Below are 14,105 nucleotides of genomic sequence, written 5' to 3'. Positions count from 1 at the left end.
CAACATCTACGGTCTGTCTTTTAATTAAGCATGTTCTGTCATGATGGTTTTTAAAGGTTCAGTACCCCTTTAAACTGCCACTGGTCAGTTTGATTGTATCATGTATGCTGGCCTTTTCCTTCTGATTTTGAGGCTTTATTTTCAAAATGCCTGTAATCAGGGTCTATCATCACAGAACACCCGTTTCCATACCTCTCTGGGAAACTTCTTTACCTGAAAGCCAGGTCCCTCTGGCATACAGCAGGAATTCAGTGACCAAATATGGATTCAGGTTTTGTATGTTCCCATTTTACAGTTAAGGAATATCTCCTCAACTCTGCTGTCAGAGCAGAGCCCGCTCGGATCCTCTGTCTCCCTCTCTCTCTGCCCTCCCCCCCCCCCCCCCCACCGCTTGCACGTGCTCTCTCTCTCTCTCAAAAATAAATAAACATTTTTTTTAAAAAAAAGGAATATCTCTTTAAGTATGGAGCTATGAAAAATGCTGCCTGGATATTTCTGACAAATTGTGTGCCTACTCTTTAAAAATTAAATAGTAGTTTGAAAACAAACTGTTTACTTTTGCCAGTAATGTTTGATTGTTTGATTTTTAGTAGGCAGTTTAGAAACATGTGAGGGAAATGTGTTTAATTACTCCATTCACCTCTTTTATTTTATTTATTTAAAAAAAAATTTTTTTAACGTTTATTTATTTTTGAGACAGAGAGAGACAGAGCGTGAACAGGGGAGGGGCAGAGAGAGAGAGGGAGACACAGAATCTGAAACAGGCTCCAGGCTCTGAGCTGTCAGCACAGAGCCCGACGCGGGGCTCAAACTCAGGGACGGTGAGATCATGACCTGAGCCGAAGTCGGACGCTCAACGGACCAAGCCACTTAGGCGCCCCTCACCTCTTTTAAAACATGTACAAATTTATTGAGCACAATGCTCTATTCCAGGCATGTGGGTTAAGCCCCAGTGATTAAAAAAGCAAAAGGTGAAAACCAAAACCACAAAACATCATAATAAAAATACCTACTATTCTTTTGGGGAAAGGCAATTAGTGTAAATAAATGATCAATTTAAATTCCAACAAATAGGGGCGCCTGGGTGGCTCAGTCGGTTAAGCGTCCGACTTCGGCTCAGGTCATGATCTTGCGGTCCGTCAGTTCAAGCCCCGCGTCAGGTTCTGTGCTGACAGCTCAGAGCCCGGAGCCTGTTTCAGATTCCGTGTCTCCCTCTCTCTGACCTTCCCCCGTTCATGCTCTGTCTCTCTCTGTCTCAAAAATAAATAAACATTAAAAAAAAATTAAAAAAATAAATAAATAAATTCCAACAAATAGCCATTTTTAAAATTAAGTGGGAAATTACTACTGGGAAAATTTTTCATGTACACCTACTTAATTTTTAAACAATTATTGTGGCTACAGATACATAGAATAGGATGATTTCTTATTTCATCTCCAGGTGAGAAGAGATAGGACTTATTTGTTTTCAGCTATTTGAATTAAGAAAACTTACCATCTAGGGGTGCCTGGGTGGCTCAGTCGGTTAAGCCCACAACTTTGGCTCAGGTCATGATCTCACGGTTTGTGGGTTCAAGACCCGCGTCAGGCTCTGTGCTGACAGATCAGAGCCTGGAGCCTGCTTCAGATTCCTTCTCTACCTCTCTCTCTGCTCCTGCCCTGCTTGAAGTCTGCCTCTCTCTCAAAAATAAATAAACATTTAAAAATTTTACAAAAAATAAAAAAAGAAAGAAAACTCTCCATCGAATCAACAACAAATTAAGTGTACCTTTAGTTTGACTCTTTTGATGCTAAATCAAAATTCCCAACATTTGGTTGTCATTTCTTTCCTTCTCTTCTTCCACCTGCCATTTTGTCTCCCTCCTTCAGCCCTCCTCCCTCATCATCTTCAACAACTAGACCTCTGTTAGCTGGGTGTATTGGGCATTAAGTCGGTGGGAAACACTATTCTAAGCTCAGTACATAGGTTAACTTTGCCAACCAACACAACTCCATGTAAGTACTGCGGTTCCTCTGTTTCCCAGATGAGGAAACCAAAACCCCAGAGGTGAACTTGGCCCAGGTTAGTGCAATTGCATGTGGGAGTAGCTTAGCTGGTGCTTTTGCGCACCATGTGAGAAAACGCCATGACTTACCATACAGATGGAGCCAAATGGGCTTCTCTCTATCTAGGTTTACTTGTTAACCAAAGAAAATACCTTTTTTTTTTTTTTTTTAACTTCATCAAACCTCATTTAAGCCATTTAAAAAATGAGCCTCTAAATATGTCTTACTATCAGCTGACTTCTTTTATTGAGTAATACACTACTAAGTAGAAAAATTTAATGCTTAATCCAAACACAGTTCTTGCGTATACAGGTAAAGATAACACGAATGCCTGCAAGGTATACTATTTGGAAATAGGGGAAGACTATATTCTTTTGGGGTCATCCAAGCAATATTTAAAATAATAGGAAGCAGGAGGATGTAATAATACAAACTAGGATATATGATGATAATAGTTCTGTTGGTTGCCATTTGATAGATGAGCACTACCGAATAAATTTTAATTCAATTTACTTCTGGTTTTATATGATAGTTGCTGTGATCTAAAAGTTATTGGGAAAAAAATACTTAATTTTTGAGAAAATTTTAAATTATGTTTCCCAGGGAAGCCTGTGTTTTTTTCACATGTAAACTAAATATAATTTTTAAACTAAATATAATTTAAATAACAGAGAATTACATAATTGCTTTGTGTATGCAGCAGTTTAAACAAAATTAAGGCTCAGAAAATATATTCTGAAAGATAAGTGAGTCTAGAAAATTTGGTTAGTGTACTTGGCTGAATTTGGATAATGTAGGCACAAAAGAAACTCTATCCAGAAAATAAGCCTTAAATATTGTTAAATGTCATATCTATATACTTGATGCATCCTTTACTTTTGCTTTTATGAAAAAGCTAGAAACTTATGGAGATTTATGAGGTGAGGTCATATTACTTGAATTGTATAAATCATTTATGTAATCTGAATATCCTCTTACTTCCCAGCTTTTCTCACGTTTGCTGGTTACCCTCTGTGGTTGTAGGTAGCTAGTGAAAAAACATCTCCAAAACCAAGGAGATAAGGTCAGAAGGAAGCCCATTGAAGCTTCCTTCAAAAAAATAGTGGCAGACATATCTTGAAGATGTTTCTGAGATATATTATTGTCACATCTCTGCATCCTCTGGAGGTTAAATCATTTGATGGTATAAAGTCTGAACAAATATAAATTTGTCCAGAAGTTAGAAGAAAAATAGTACTGAGAATGGAGACACACTGAGCAAGCATTTCTAGTAGCTTCAGTGACCCTATTGCCTGAAATTAATTCCTTTGCGTATTATTCCTTTTGCACTGTAAATTCTCCTGCTCAGTCTAATGTATTAAACCATTTTGCACTAAAGTGTCTGTGATATCCCCAATTCACTTTTCCCCCAAAGAAGGAAAAAAAAAATGAAGAATGAGCTCCAGAAGGAAAGAAAATGGGTCCAGAAAGATTAGGTCATGGAGATCAATTTTACCTGCTAAAATTCTGCTTGGAAATTAACTTCTCCAAGGAAACTCCTCATAATCACTATATTTAACAGTGCATCCTTCCTCTTCTTCCTACATCCTTACTCTTATCCTTTTATCCTAATCTACTTTCTTTTGTAACATTTATCACCTCATGATAGATTATAAAATTTGAGGATACGTTTATTGCTCATTGTTTCTGCCAGTTAAAATGTAAGGTCTGTGAGGGCAGGGATCTTTATTTCCTTCATTGATATATCAAAAGTACCTAAGAAAATGCCTGGGGAGTAATAGGTGCTCAAATATTTGTGGCAAAATACCTCCTCCTGGGGCTGGGGGTGGGGAGAGTAATTAAAGGGCCACCCAAAATTCCAAAAGATTTCTAAAATAAATGTAAATAAGGAATTCTAAGTATTTTAAATAATTAATTAGAATTTAGTGTAACATTTTTCAAAGAAGATGATGATTTCCTTCCATGTACTACTGTTTAATTTATAGTTCAGCCTCCCTCTAGGGAACATGTGGGTCTGATCACTTCAGGAAGTAAAACTTAAAAGATAAGGGAGCTTATTTTATTAAAACAAGAGAAAGGAAAGAAGGAATGCATTGACTCATGGTTAGGGGATTTCTAGGGAAATGGCCATTCTTCTATTTTATGAAGAGAGATTGAGTATACTGCTTATACTTCATTCATTTAACTCTTGTTATAGATTGGTGAGTGTTTCCGAGAAAGTGAGTTTATTACAGAAATTTAGGTCATTTGATTTACCCCATTGGAAGAGGGCACAATGAAAACATAAATTAATTTATATTTTATTATATTGTATTTAATTAAAACATATCTATATTTTATTAGAATGCCCTAAGTTAGAGGCTTCAAAATTCTTTTTTTAAACATTTTTTTTTTTTTAGATTTTTTAATGTTTATTTTTGAGAGAGAGACAGAGTGCAAACTGGGGAGGGGCAGAGAGAGAGAGGGAGACACAGAAACCAAAGCAGAAGTAGGCTCCAGACTCTGAGCTGTCAGCACAGAGACCAAAGCGGGGCTCGAACTCATGGGACTGCAAGATCATGACCTGAGCCGAAGTGGGATGCTTAACCGACTGAGCCACCCAGGCGCCTCTACATTTTTATTTTTTTTTTGAGAGACAGAGAGAGACAGAGCAGGGGTGGGGAAGGGGCAGAGAGAGAGACACACACAGAATCGGAAGCAGGCTCCAGGCTCCGAGCTGTTAGCACAGAGCCCAGCGTGGGGCTGGAACCCATGAACCGTGAGATCATGACCTGAGCCGGTAGGATGCTCAACCAACTGAGCCACCCAGTCACCTCAGAGGCTTCAGAATTCTAATCTGTTGAGCAATGCTATTTTGTAATAAAATGTCAGTGGCAAAATGAGAAAAATTAGGCCATCCATATCCTTCAAATCAGCAATTCCGTTTCTAGGAATGTATTCTATTTTTACATAGAAATATAATCAATTAGCTACAAAGGTACGCATCAAAACATTGTTTATACTTGCAAAAAATGGAAGCAATCTAAATACATACTAAAACTTCAGTGTGCCTACACATGCAATTTTATGCAAAGTATAGAAATATATTTTTTGACATGAAGAGATATCCATCAAATACTAAGTCTAAAAAGGAGATTTTAAAGCAGTTTAATCTGGTCCGTGATATACATACAAGTGTATTGAAACATGAACAACTCTAATATAATATTAACAGTAGTTCTCTCGGAATAATGAAGGATTTTTAAAAAGTTTTTCCTTTCCTTATTTTATATTTTTACACAATTAAAAATTATAATGTGCAAGACACATAATAGCATTTATCAAAAGGTAAGTCAGTGTTTGTACATTATATCTTCATAATTTGGGGATATTTCACTGACTTCTGGTATTAAAAACACTTACGGTTTGGAACATGTGTTTCTTTTATTTAATAGCTGTGCATGTTCAGTAAAAGGAAGATTTCCACATCTTATGTACAGCTGTGTAATTTTTTGAATATGTAGACATAGGAAGCCCTATTGTCATTAATTATATATATATATATATATATATATAATATGTATGTATAATAATATGTGTATATATGTGTGTGTGTGTATATATATAATAATGTGTGTATATATGTGTGTGTGTATATATATAATAATGTGTGTATATATGTGTGTGTGTATATATATATATATATAAAATAATGTGTGTATATATGTGTTTGTGTATATATATATATATATATATATATATATATATAATACTGTGTGTGTATATATATATACACACAGACTCCTCAACAACTTAGAACATACTTTTGCATACTGTCTCTCTTACAGTGTAGGTGTTGGGTTATATTATTGCTCTTGTTTTTAAAAAGTGAGGGTTTAATACTCAAGTGCTTTGTGTGATTTGTCCATGTTTATTCAGCTGGTGAATTCCAGGCTCTGAAAGTCAGATTTTCATACCTACCGAAATCAGGCTCTCTTGTTTCGTTTTGTCTTTTACATGCACTGTTATGCATAACTGTAAGGAAACATGTAGTATACTATGAAGAACACAGGGTACTTTTTAAGAATAGCTACATCCCACCTGGACCTGAGACATGCCACCATTTGGAGCTTTTCCCCTGAGCAGACACTGGTATTCCAACCATGAACAGCAGCTGTGATACAGATTACAGCAGCTTCCAGAGAGAGAGAGAAGGCACTGTGGCCTGCCTTGGCAGCGTTTCAAAAGGAGCTATTTGAGCTACAGTGTTTCACGTTCCCCCGATGACAGTGGCTAGTTGGTCTTGCATTCTTCTGGCAGCACACAGGGATTTAGAGGAATTGGATTGGGAGTCACATTGATACCCAAGCTCCACGTACTTTTGTGAATTTAGCATTGGAAAAGATATCTGCAAACTTGTCAGCTCTCTTCTACAGCTGGCAATGTTGTGAATAATAGATTTCTCCTTTGGACATGTGTTTGAGAAAATAATCCAAATCCTATCAAAATAAATATATTTATATATGACAACTATTAAAAATGAATGAATACTCTATATATTTTGAGCTACTGCATGTAATAAGCTAAGGATCTGTTAGCAGATTTTATCAGTCCACTTGGCACCTCAAACGTGTTTAAAACGTAACTCTTGATCTTACCTCCCCTCACCCACACCCCTCCAGTCCACCTCCAACGGCCTGGCCTTTCCCAGTTTCCTGTTGGTGACAACACCCTTCCAGTTTCTCAGGCTACAACCTCGGTGTCATCTGTGTGCCCTGCCCTTCTCTCACACCCTGGATCCAATCCATCCGTAGATCATGTTGGATTTGCCTGCAGAATATATTTCATCTCGACCACTTCCTCTATTCACTGCTTCCACTCTGAATCAAGTTACCAGCCTTTCTCGCCTGGGTTTTGACAGTTGCCTCCTAGCTGGTCTCCTCACTTTGTCCTAGACCCTTCTGGTCTGGTCTCAATGCAGCAGCACGATTAAGTCCTTTAACCTACGCCAGTTTGTCTCACTGCTCGTGTCACAAGGGCCAGAATTATCCATCTCTTTCAAGTAAATGTCCACCCGGCCTCCTTGTTACCACTCTGACTCATTCTCTTACAGCTACTCTGCCCCCCACCTCTGTTCCAGGCACGCTGGGCTCTGCTCCAGTCTGCTGGTCCTCAGACACCCAGACTGCTCCTGCCTAGCCCGCCCCACCTTGCTCGTGGCTCAGTCCCAAAGCTTCTTCAGACTCTGCTCAATTGCCAGTATCTCAGTGAGGCTTCCTGGCTTTTGTACTCAAGCTCCCTCCCCCTCTACCTGTCTTTATTTTTCTTCACACTGCTTGCCATTATATGTTACGTATTAGTTTTATTCCTGTCTGTCTCCCCTCCTAGAATGCATATGTTGCAAGAGGTCATGTATTTTTGTTTAACTTGCTAAAGGTTCTATGCCTAATCCCTGGAACAATGCCTGGTACATATAGGGACTCAACAAATATTTGCCAACCATTTGTTAAACCAAAACTTATTTCTTGATTCTGTTTACTATCAGGTATTGCATTGGACATTACTATATACATGTAAGTCTTGCTAAAATATGCTTAAATATATCATTTTAATTTGAGGAGGGGAATGTGAAATAATCCCTTCTTGAGCACTAGACTTTTAGGCAAATGACATTGATTTCAACAAACTTGCCAAAAATATCCTAGTTCAGGTATAAAACCATGGTTTATGCAATCATTGTAACTGTGGTAGCTACTCTTTTGTTTCAACATTTTTCCCATCTCTTGTTTTTGTTTTCCAGAAAAGAGGCACAGTTAGATGAAGAAGGACAGTTTCTTGTCAGAATAATATATGATGATTCTAAAACTTACGATTTGGTTGCTGCTGCAAGCAAAGTCCTCAGTAAGTTGAATGTGACGTTCCTTCTTTGTCTAAGTTACACGTAGAAGCCCAAAGGAATACACGAACCAACATCCCGTTGTATAGTTATGCAGGTTGTACACTGCACAATGGTGGAGGGAAGGCCCAGGCTACACTGAGTCCTAGTTTTCCTTTACAAGCCCTTTGGAGAATGGAGAAGCTCTCTGCACCCCCTCACAGAAAGCCATCTGTTGGGGGAGGAAAAAAATTATTACACTTAATGTCATAATAACTTTAGTTTTGGTGTCAACAACATAGTAATTACAAAAGGGTAGCATGCGGAAACTGTCCTCAAATCTCTCTTGCAATCATGGATTCTGTGAACTCTTGGTAAAGGAAACAAGAAACTGAGGTCTATGTCAGGGAAAGCTCATACAAAGTAGACAAAATTTAAAAACAGCTTCACGGAAAAAAAAAAAAAGTTGATCTCAAAGTTATTGACACAGTGCTTAATTTACAACCAGGCTACAGTTTGGGTAGAATAAAAAGATGCTTTTTAGCTCTGCCAACTGTAAGTAGAAGAGCAAATGTCTATTGCAGAATACAAGAATTACAAAGAAAGTACAGTAAATTGTTAATAATAAAAATATTCAGCCTCATTAGTAATCAAAACTGAAAAAAATCTGAAATAAGTTTTTCATACAAATTTGGCAAGTTTTAAAAAATTAAATGTTTAGTGTAGTCAAAAGTAGAGATAAAGGGGAAATTGCACACATTTTTCATCTGATGGTAAATTAACACATTGTAGAGAATAATTTTGCATCATTGGTCAAAGTCTCTTAAATAAATCTACAAATCCTTTGGGAATTTTTCATAATTATTATGTTTATTTGCGTTAAGATTTATGTATGTTTTCACTTCAGGATTACTTGTATTATCAAAATTGGAAAAGTCTGCATTTTCCATTAAGAGTAGACTGATTAAATAAATTGTTGTGTCCCTGTGTTAATGAGATAGCAATTAAAATTGATGTTATAGAAAAAAATTGAAGATTTTAGGAAATATTAATAATTGAACATTAAGAAAGAAGAGAATATTGGGGGACACACTATATGCAACCAACTTATTAAATATGTGTATTTACCTGAAGAAAACCATTTTTCACCATAGTATGAAGTCATGTGCATTCTTGATGATTTTCCTTCTGTACTTTGCAGAACAAATAAGTTAATACATTAAATATCTGTTTTAAAAAGCTAGAAATTAATTTAGTAGTTTTTCGTGAAAGCTGAGAAACTGATTATTTTACATATAAGTACAAATTGACACTGCTTACATGTCAATGTGTTGTCTTCAAAGATTTCATTGTATTGTTCAGGCCATTATTTTCTCTTGTAATCTATGTCTACTTGCACAAAAATTGAGGATGTTTTGACTTTACATTACGCATCTATTTTCATTCTTCCCACTAACAATATTCTAGCTATAATATATTTTATTGTTGTTCTCTCAAACCTATAAAATAGATCTCAATGCTGGAGAAATCCTCCAAATGTTTGGGAAGATGTTTTTTGTCTTTTGTCAAGAATCTGGTTATGATACAATCTTGCGTGTCCTGGGATCTAATGTCAGAGAATTTCTACAGGTAAGCGATTTGAGGTCCTGTAGTTAAAAGTTCTGAGTTAGGGATTCTTAAGCAGAGGCTTTAGAATACTTTTGCTCAGCCAACTAGATGAGAGTTGTCTTCCTACCAAAATGGAATCATAGTGACTTTTTCTAATTCATATAAAATTATGGTTATTGGGTAGTCTTGAATACATTTTAGCATTTTTGTTTCATATTTTTTCTTTAACTTTTGATTGCTGATCTTGAATATTCAAGTTGTAAATTAATGATCTCTGAAATCTCAACATGGTCTGTTGTGATCTGTTTCACTGCCTCCTTTTTAATGGTTTGTATGTACTGGTAATTGTGGTTTTATGTTTTAAATGTATATAATGTGGTCTTATTTTCTTTTTCAAGGCATTCTAGTTTGTATAGCATAATTAAATAGTACATCAGTATCTGTGAAGTTTGACCTGGGCTCAACGTTGAGGAGAAAGCACTGGAGAAAGCACGGTGACTTTCGGGAGCTTTCAAAACAAGTGTGAGAAACATTGCTCCCAGTTACATATTAATTAGCCTACTGTAGAAAGGAAAGTAGGAACGCTCTTCCAAAGTTGGTTTCAGGTGAAATGAAAGAACTAATGTCCCCAGAGGCCTTTGTCTTCTATTCTTGTTTAAATTACCTTAAAAATTTTTACCAGTAAATTACACATTAGATGAGAGACTATTTTTGGATTGACCGCCCTATTTTAAGCACAGGAATTTGTAAGACCCTCTTCTTGAAATGTGTTAAGGTTGAAAATTATGTGGTTGTTTGTAAAGGATATTTCTACACCAGCTGCTGAAGGCAGCCAGATCTTGCTGGAAAATGATGTCAGTGCAATACTAGCTGAACCAAAGCCCAGTTTTGAGGGAATGTAAACTACTTTCAATCCAGCTGCATTATTGATTTAACAGCCAAAATAAGAACTTTCGTGTTTAATCAAAATGTCTGCTGTTTACATAGTGACATTTTTCTTACAAACTTAAAACAGCATTAAATCAAGATGGAAACTGGTTTGCAATCCCCTGCCATGGATTTACAGAACTACTGGTGTCAAAAAAAAAACCAAAAAAAAAAAAACCTGCCACTTCCAAATGAAGTCGCTGCCAGGAGATTTTTAAATTAAACTTTAAAAGGCTGTATGTAAATGAGTTATTTTAAATGGATTAAAGTTTGGTATTTAAAGTTTATTGGGATTTTGGATTTTTGAATACATAATTCCATTTTTTAATACTTTTGTTGCCTTTTGGCACCTTACTAGCAAAGTTTCAATTTGTGATTCCTCTGTCTTACTTTTAACTTTTGTTCTCAGTGGCCACATCTGCATAAGGAAACAACTATCCAAAGGATCTTAACAACTTTTTTTTTTAACATTTATTCGTTGACCTTTTGCTAAATTTGTAATGGCCCAGGAAGGGAGCAAGCAGCCTATTGGTGCGTTTCTCCAGGTTCTAGAACTGCACCATCCAATAGGATAGCCGCTGGCCACATGAGCCTAATATGCATTTGAAGATTTTTTTTAATGTTTATTCATTTTTGAGAGAGACACACATACAGGTGTGAGCTGGGGAGAGGCAGGCAGAGAAGGAGACACAGAATCAGAAGCAGGCTCCAGTCTATGAGCTGTCAGCAGAGAGCCCAAGGCAGGGCTCAAACCCATGAACAGTGATACCATGACTTCAACCCATGAACCATGAGGTCATGACCTGAGTCAAAGTCAGACGCTTAACCCACTGGGCCATCCAGGCGCCCCTACTACTATATTTGAAATGTGATGTGCTATGTGTAAAATACACAGGAGATTTCAAAGGCAAAAAGAATTACTAAAGGAACATAAAATAGCTGATAAGTATTTCATATAAATTACATGTTAAAATGATAATATTTTGGATATATAAAGTTATATAAAATATATCACGAACATTAATTTTGCCTGTTTCTTTTTTCTTTTTTAAACATGAAGGCTAGAAAATTGAACATTACACATGTGACTAGTATTTGTGGCTTGCTTTAGTGGCTATAATTGCCTTTTGTTTCCACTGGACAGTATTATTTCAAAGAGGCCTACGTCCCTTTTCCTCAAAGTCAGTAGGCAGCTTTAGTTAACATGTCTTTAAGTTGCACATGATTTTGTCTCCCAGTGTGTGAAAATGAAGAAACTAGAAAGTTAGAATACTGTGAAGTTTTCACCAATATTATATATTTTTTATCTAATTCTTTTTTTTTCCTCTTTTTCAAATTGCGTATCTTAATAGCAAATTGAATGTACTAAAATACTCCTTTTCTTAAAAGTAGGTATTTATCTTATGATTAGCCTATTTCTATAGAAATTAAATGAATATTTTTATTCTGTGTAAGTGATTATAAAATAAAGCAACTGATTTCAATAAATTTTTTTAAGATCCTATGAAATAAAGCCACTGATTTTCATAAATTGTCTTCAGATCTTCATTCACATATAAAAAATTTACATTTTTTGTTACATAAATCAACAAAACATTAGTTTTTGTAGACTTTAATCCTTCACCAAAGAGAAAGATAAACTGGGTCTCATTTTAAAGAGAGTTTAGGGGCACCTGGGTGGCTCATTTGGTTGAGTGTCCGAATCTTGCTTTTGGCTTGGGTCATGATTTCACAGTTCATGGGATCGAGCTCCATATCAGGCTGATAGCAAGGGGCCTGCTTGGGATTCTCTCTCTTGCTTGCATGTTTTCTCTCTCTCAAAATAATAAATAAACATTAAAAAATAAATGGAGTTTAAAAACTCTTCTGTCTTTTTCACTCCCTGATTTTAATCAGTAATCAAATCCTTAGAGTCTGTTTCTTAAATACTGTATTTTGAGAATTCTACCACTTGTTTTCATTTCCTCTACCCTTCCGTGGGAGCTATCATTCTCTAGAGATCAGATGGTTACCCGGCCTCCCTTCAAGACTCTTCCAATCTCTTTTCCACTCTACTGGTTTTTCTGAAATGCAAATATATCTCATTATATTATTTTCTTGCTTAAACCCTTCAATGCTTTTCAGTTACTCACTGGAAAATGTAGAAAGTACTTAAAGCAATTCAAACTACTTACATCTCCTATCCATCCTTCCTCTTCCTCTCCCCCAGCCTAGCCAAACAGAATTTCTTTTAGAATCTTTGTTTTTATCTTTTTGTCTCTATCCTCTGAGTTTTTGCACCTGCTCTTCCCTTTGTCTGGAGCACTGTTACTGATACTTTTCATCTAAATAAATCCTGTTTATCTTGCTGGTCAAACTACTTGTCCAGGAAGACACCACTCCTCTCTCCAATCTCTGGCCTCAGGGCAATTGCTGTTTCCCATGTTTTCATGTTTCTCAGACTGTATTATCATTTCCTGTTTGTTGGGCTGGAATGTAAACTTCATGGAGCCAGAGACCATGTATAATCTCTTAATGATGGTATCTCCACAGATACAGTTTGTATCTGGGAAAGAATAAATACCATTTTTGAAGATTGAAGAATGAAGGTTTGCTTGTTTCCACAAAAATAGGAAGCAAATACAATAAGAGCTCAAGATTAATTCTTTTATTAAAGATAAAAAAACTCATTTTGAGGAGACTCTATAATTTTATTTAGAGATGAATTATAGTTTGAAATGTCCATCACATGGGACAGGGCAAATTAGTGTTTATTAATTAACGTACAAGTTACATTATTTGTATCTATGGAAACTTATAAAGTGATCATCCTAATATCTCCATTTGGAATTCCCAGGCAACAGTATAATAGCTACTGGAATTACAACATGGGAAATCATTTGGCCATGCCTTAGGCTGGGCAGCTCTGACCATTCATCATGGTTCTAAAGAGGATGTCCTTGGAAGTTGTCTGTCCTCAGCCTCTCAATTGTACACATTATTAAGAATTTAACATATATTCTATTTTTGCTTTTCCTGAAATAATTTTCAAAAGTTTTTAGTACCAAGAACAGCATATAATAAGCAATCAATAGTCTTTGTTTTTGTTTTTGTTTGGTTATTGTCAAGCTGGCTAACATACAGTGTATACAGTGTGCTCTTGGCTTCGGGATTAGATTCCCATGATTCATCGCTTACATACAACACTTAGTGCTCATCCCAACAAGTGCCCTCCTCAATGTCCATCACCCATTTTCCCCTCTCCCCCACCCCCCATCAACCCTCAGTTTGTTCTCTGTATTTAAGAGTAATAGAGAGTCTTTGAATGTTAGAATTAGTTAATTCTGAATGTGTGTGTGTGTGTGTGTGTGTGTGTGTGTGTGTGTGTGTGTGTGTATTTGGCTCAAGCTATTTTATTCAGATAATTCTTCTCTTTTATAGAAATATTATATTTAAGAACACACTGAATAGATATTATCTGTCTTTTAGTTCCAGAAAAATGTTTCTCATGTTAATTTTATCATTTCCTTTGATTAGTCAATTGAAACAATTTAATAATTTAAATTTAACAATTTAAACAGTTTAAATAACGAACAGATCTTATTTAAAAGGCTTTGCTACTAATATCAAATTTGTGACCCTGCTTATCTTTTGTGCCTCCAAATTAAATTTTAAAACATTTACACCATGC

The 14,105-nt window shown here is 36.0% G+C and overlaps 1 protein-coding gene across 3 annotated transcripts in view; it reads left to right on the top strand.

Annotated features, from left to right (window-relative positions):
- Positions 1–14,105, top strand: part of GUCY1B1 (guanylate cyclase 1 soluble subunit beta 1) — a 48,478-nt gene that overhangs the window by 10,007 nt on the left and 24,366 nt on the right. For all 3 annotated transcript variants that reach the window (XM_042983716.1, XM_042983715.1, XM_042983713.1), the window contains exons 3-4: positions 7,826–7,926; positions 9,411–9,529. In XM_042983716.1, the coding sequence (XP_042839650.1) occupies positions 7,826–7,926; positions 9,411–9,529 (220 nt within the window). The remainder of the gene's footprint in view (positions 1–7,825; positions 7,927–9,410; positions 9,530–14,105) is intronic.

Source organism: Panthera tigris, chromosome B1 (assembly GCF_018350195.1).
Source record: "Panthera tigris isolate Pti1 chromosome B1, P.tigris_Pti1_mat1.1, whole genome shotgun sequence".
Classification (NCBI taxonomy): Eukaryota; Metazoa; Chordata; class Mammalia; order Carnivora; family Felidae; genus Panthera; species Panthera tigris.
The sequence above is the reverse complement of the archived record's forward strand: the minus strand, read 5'-3'. Positions and strand labels throughout refer to the sequence as shown.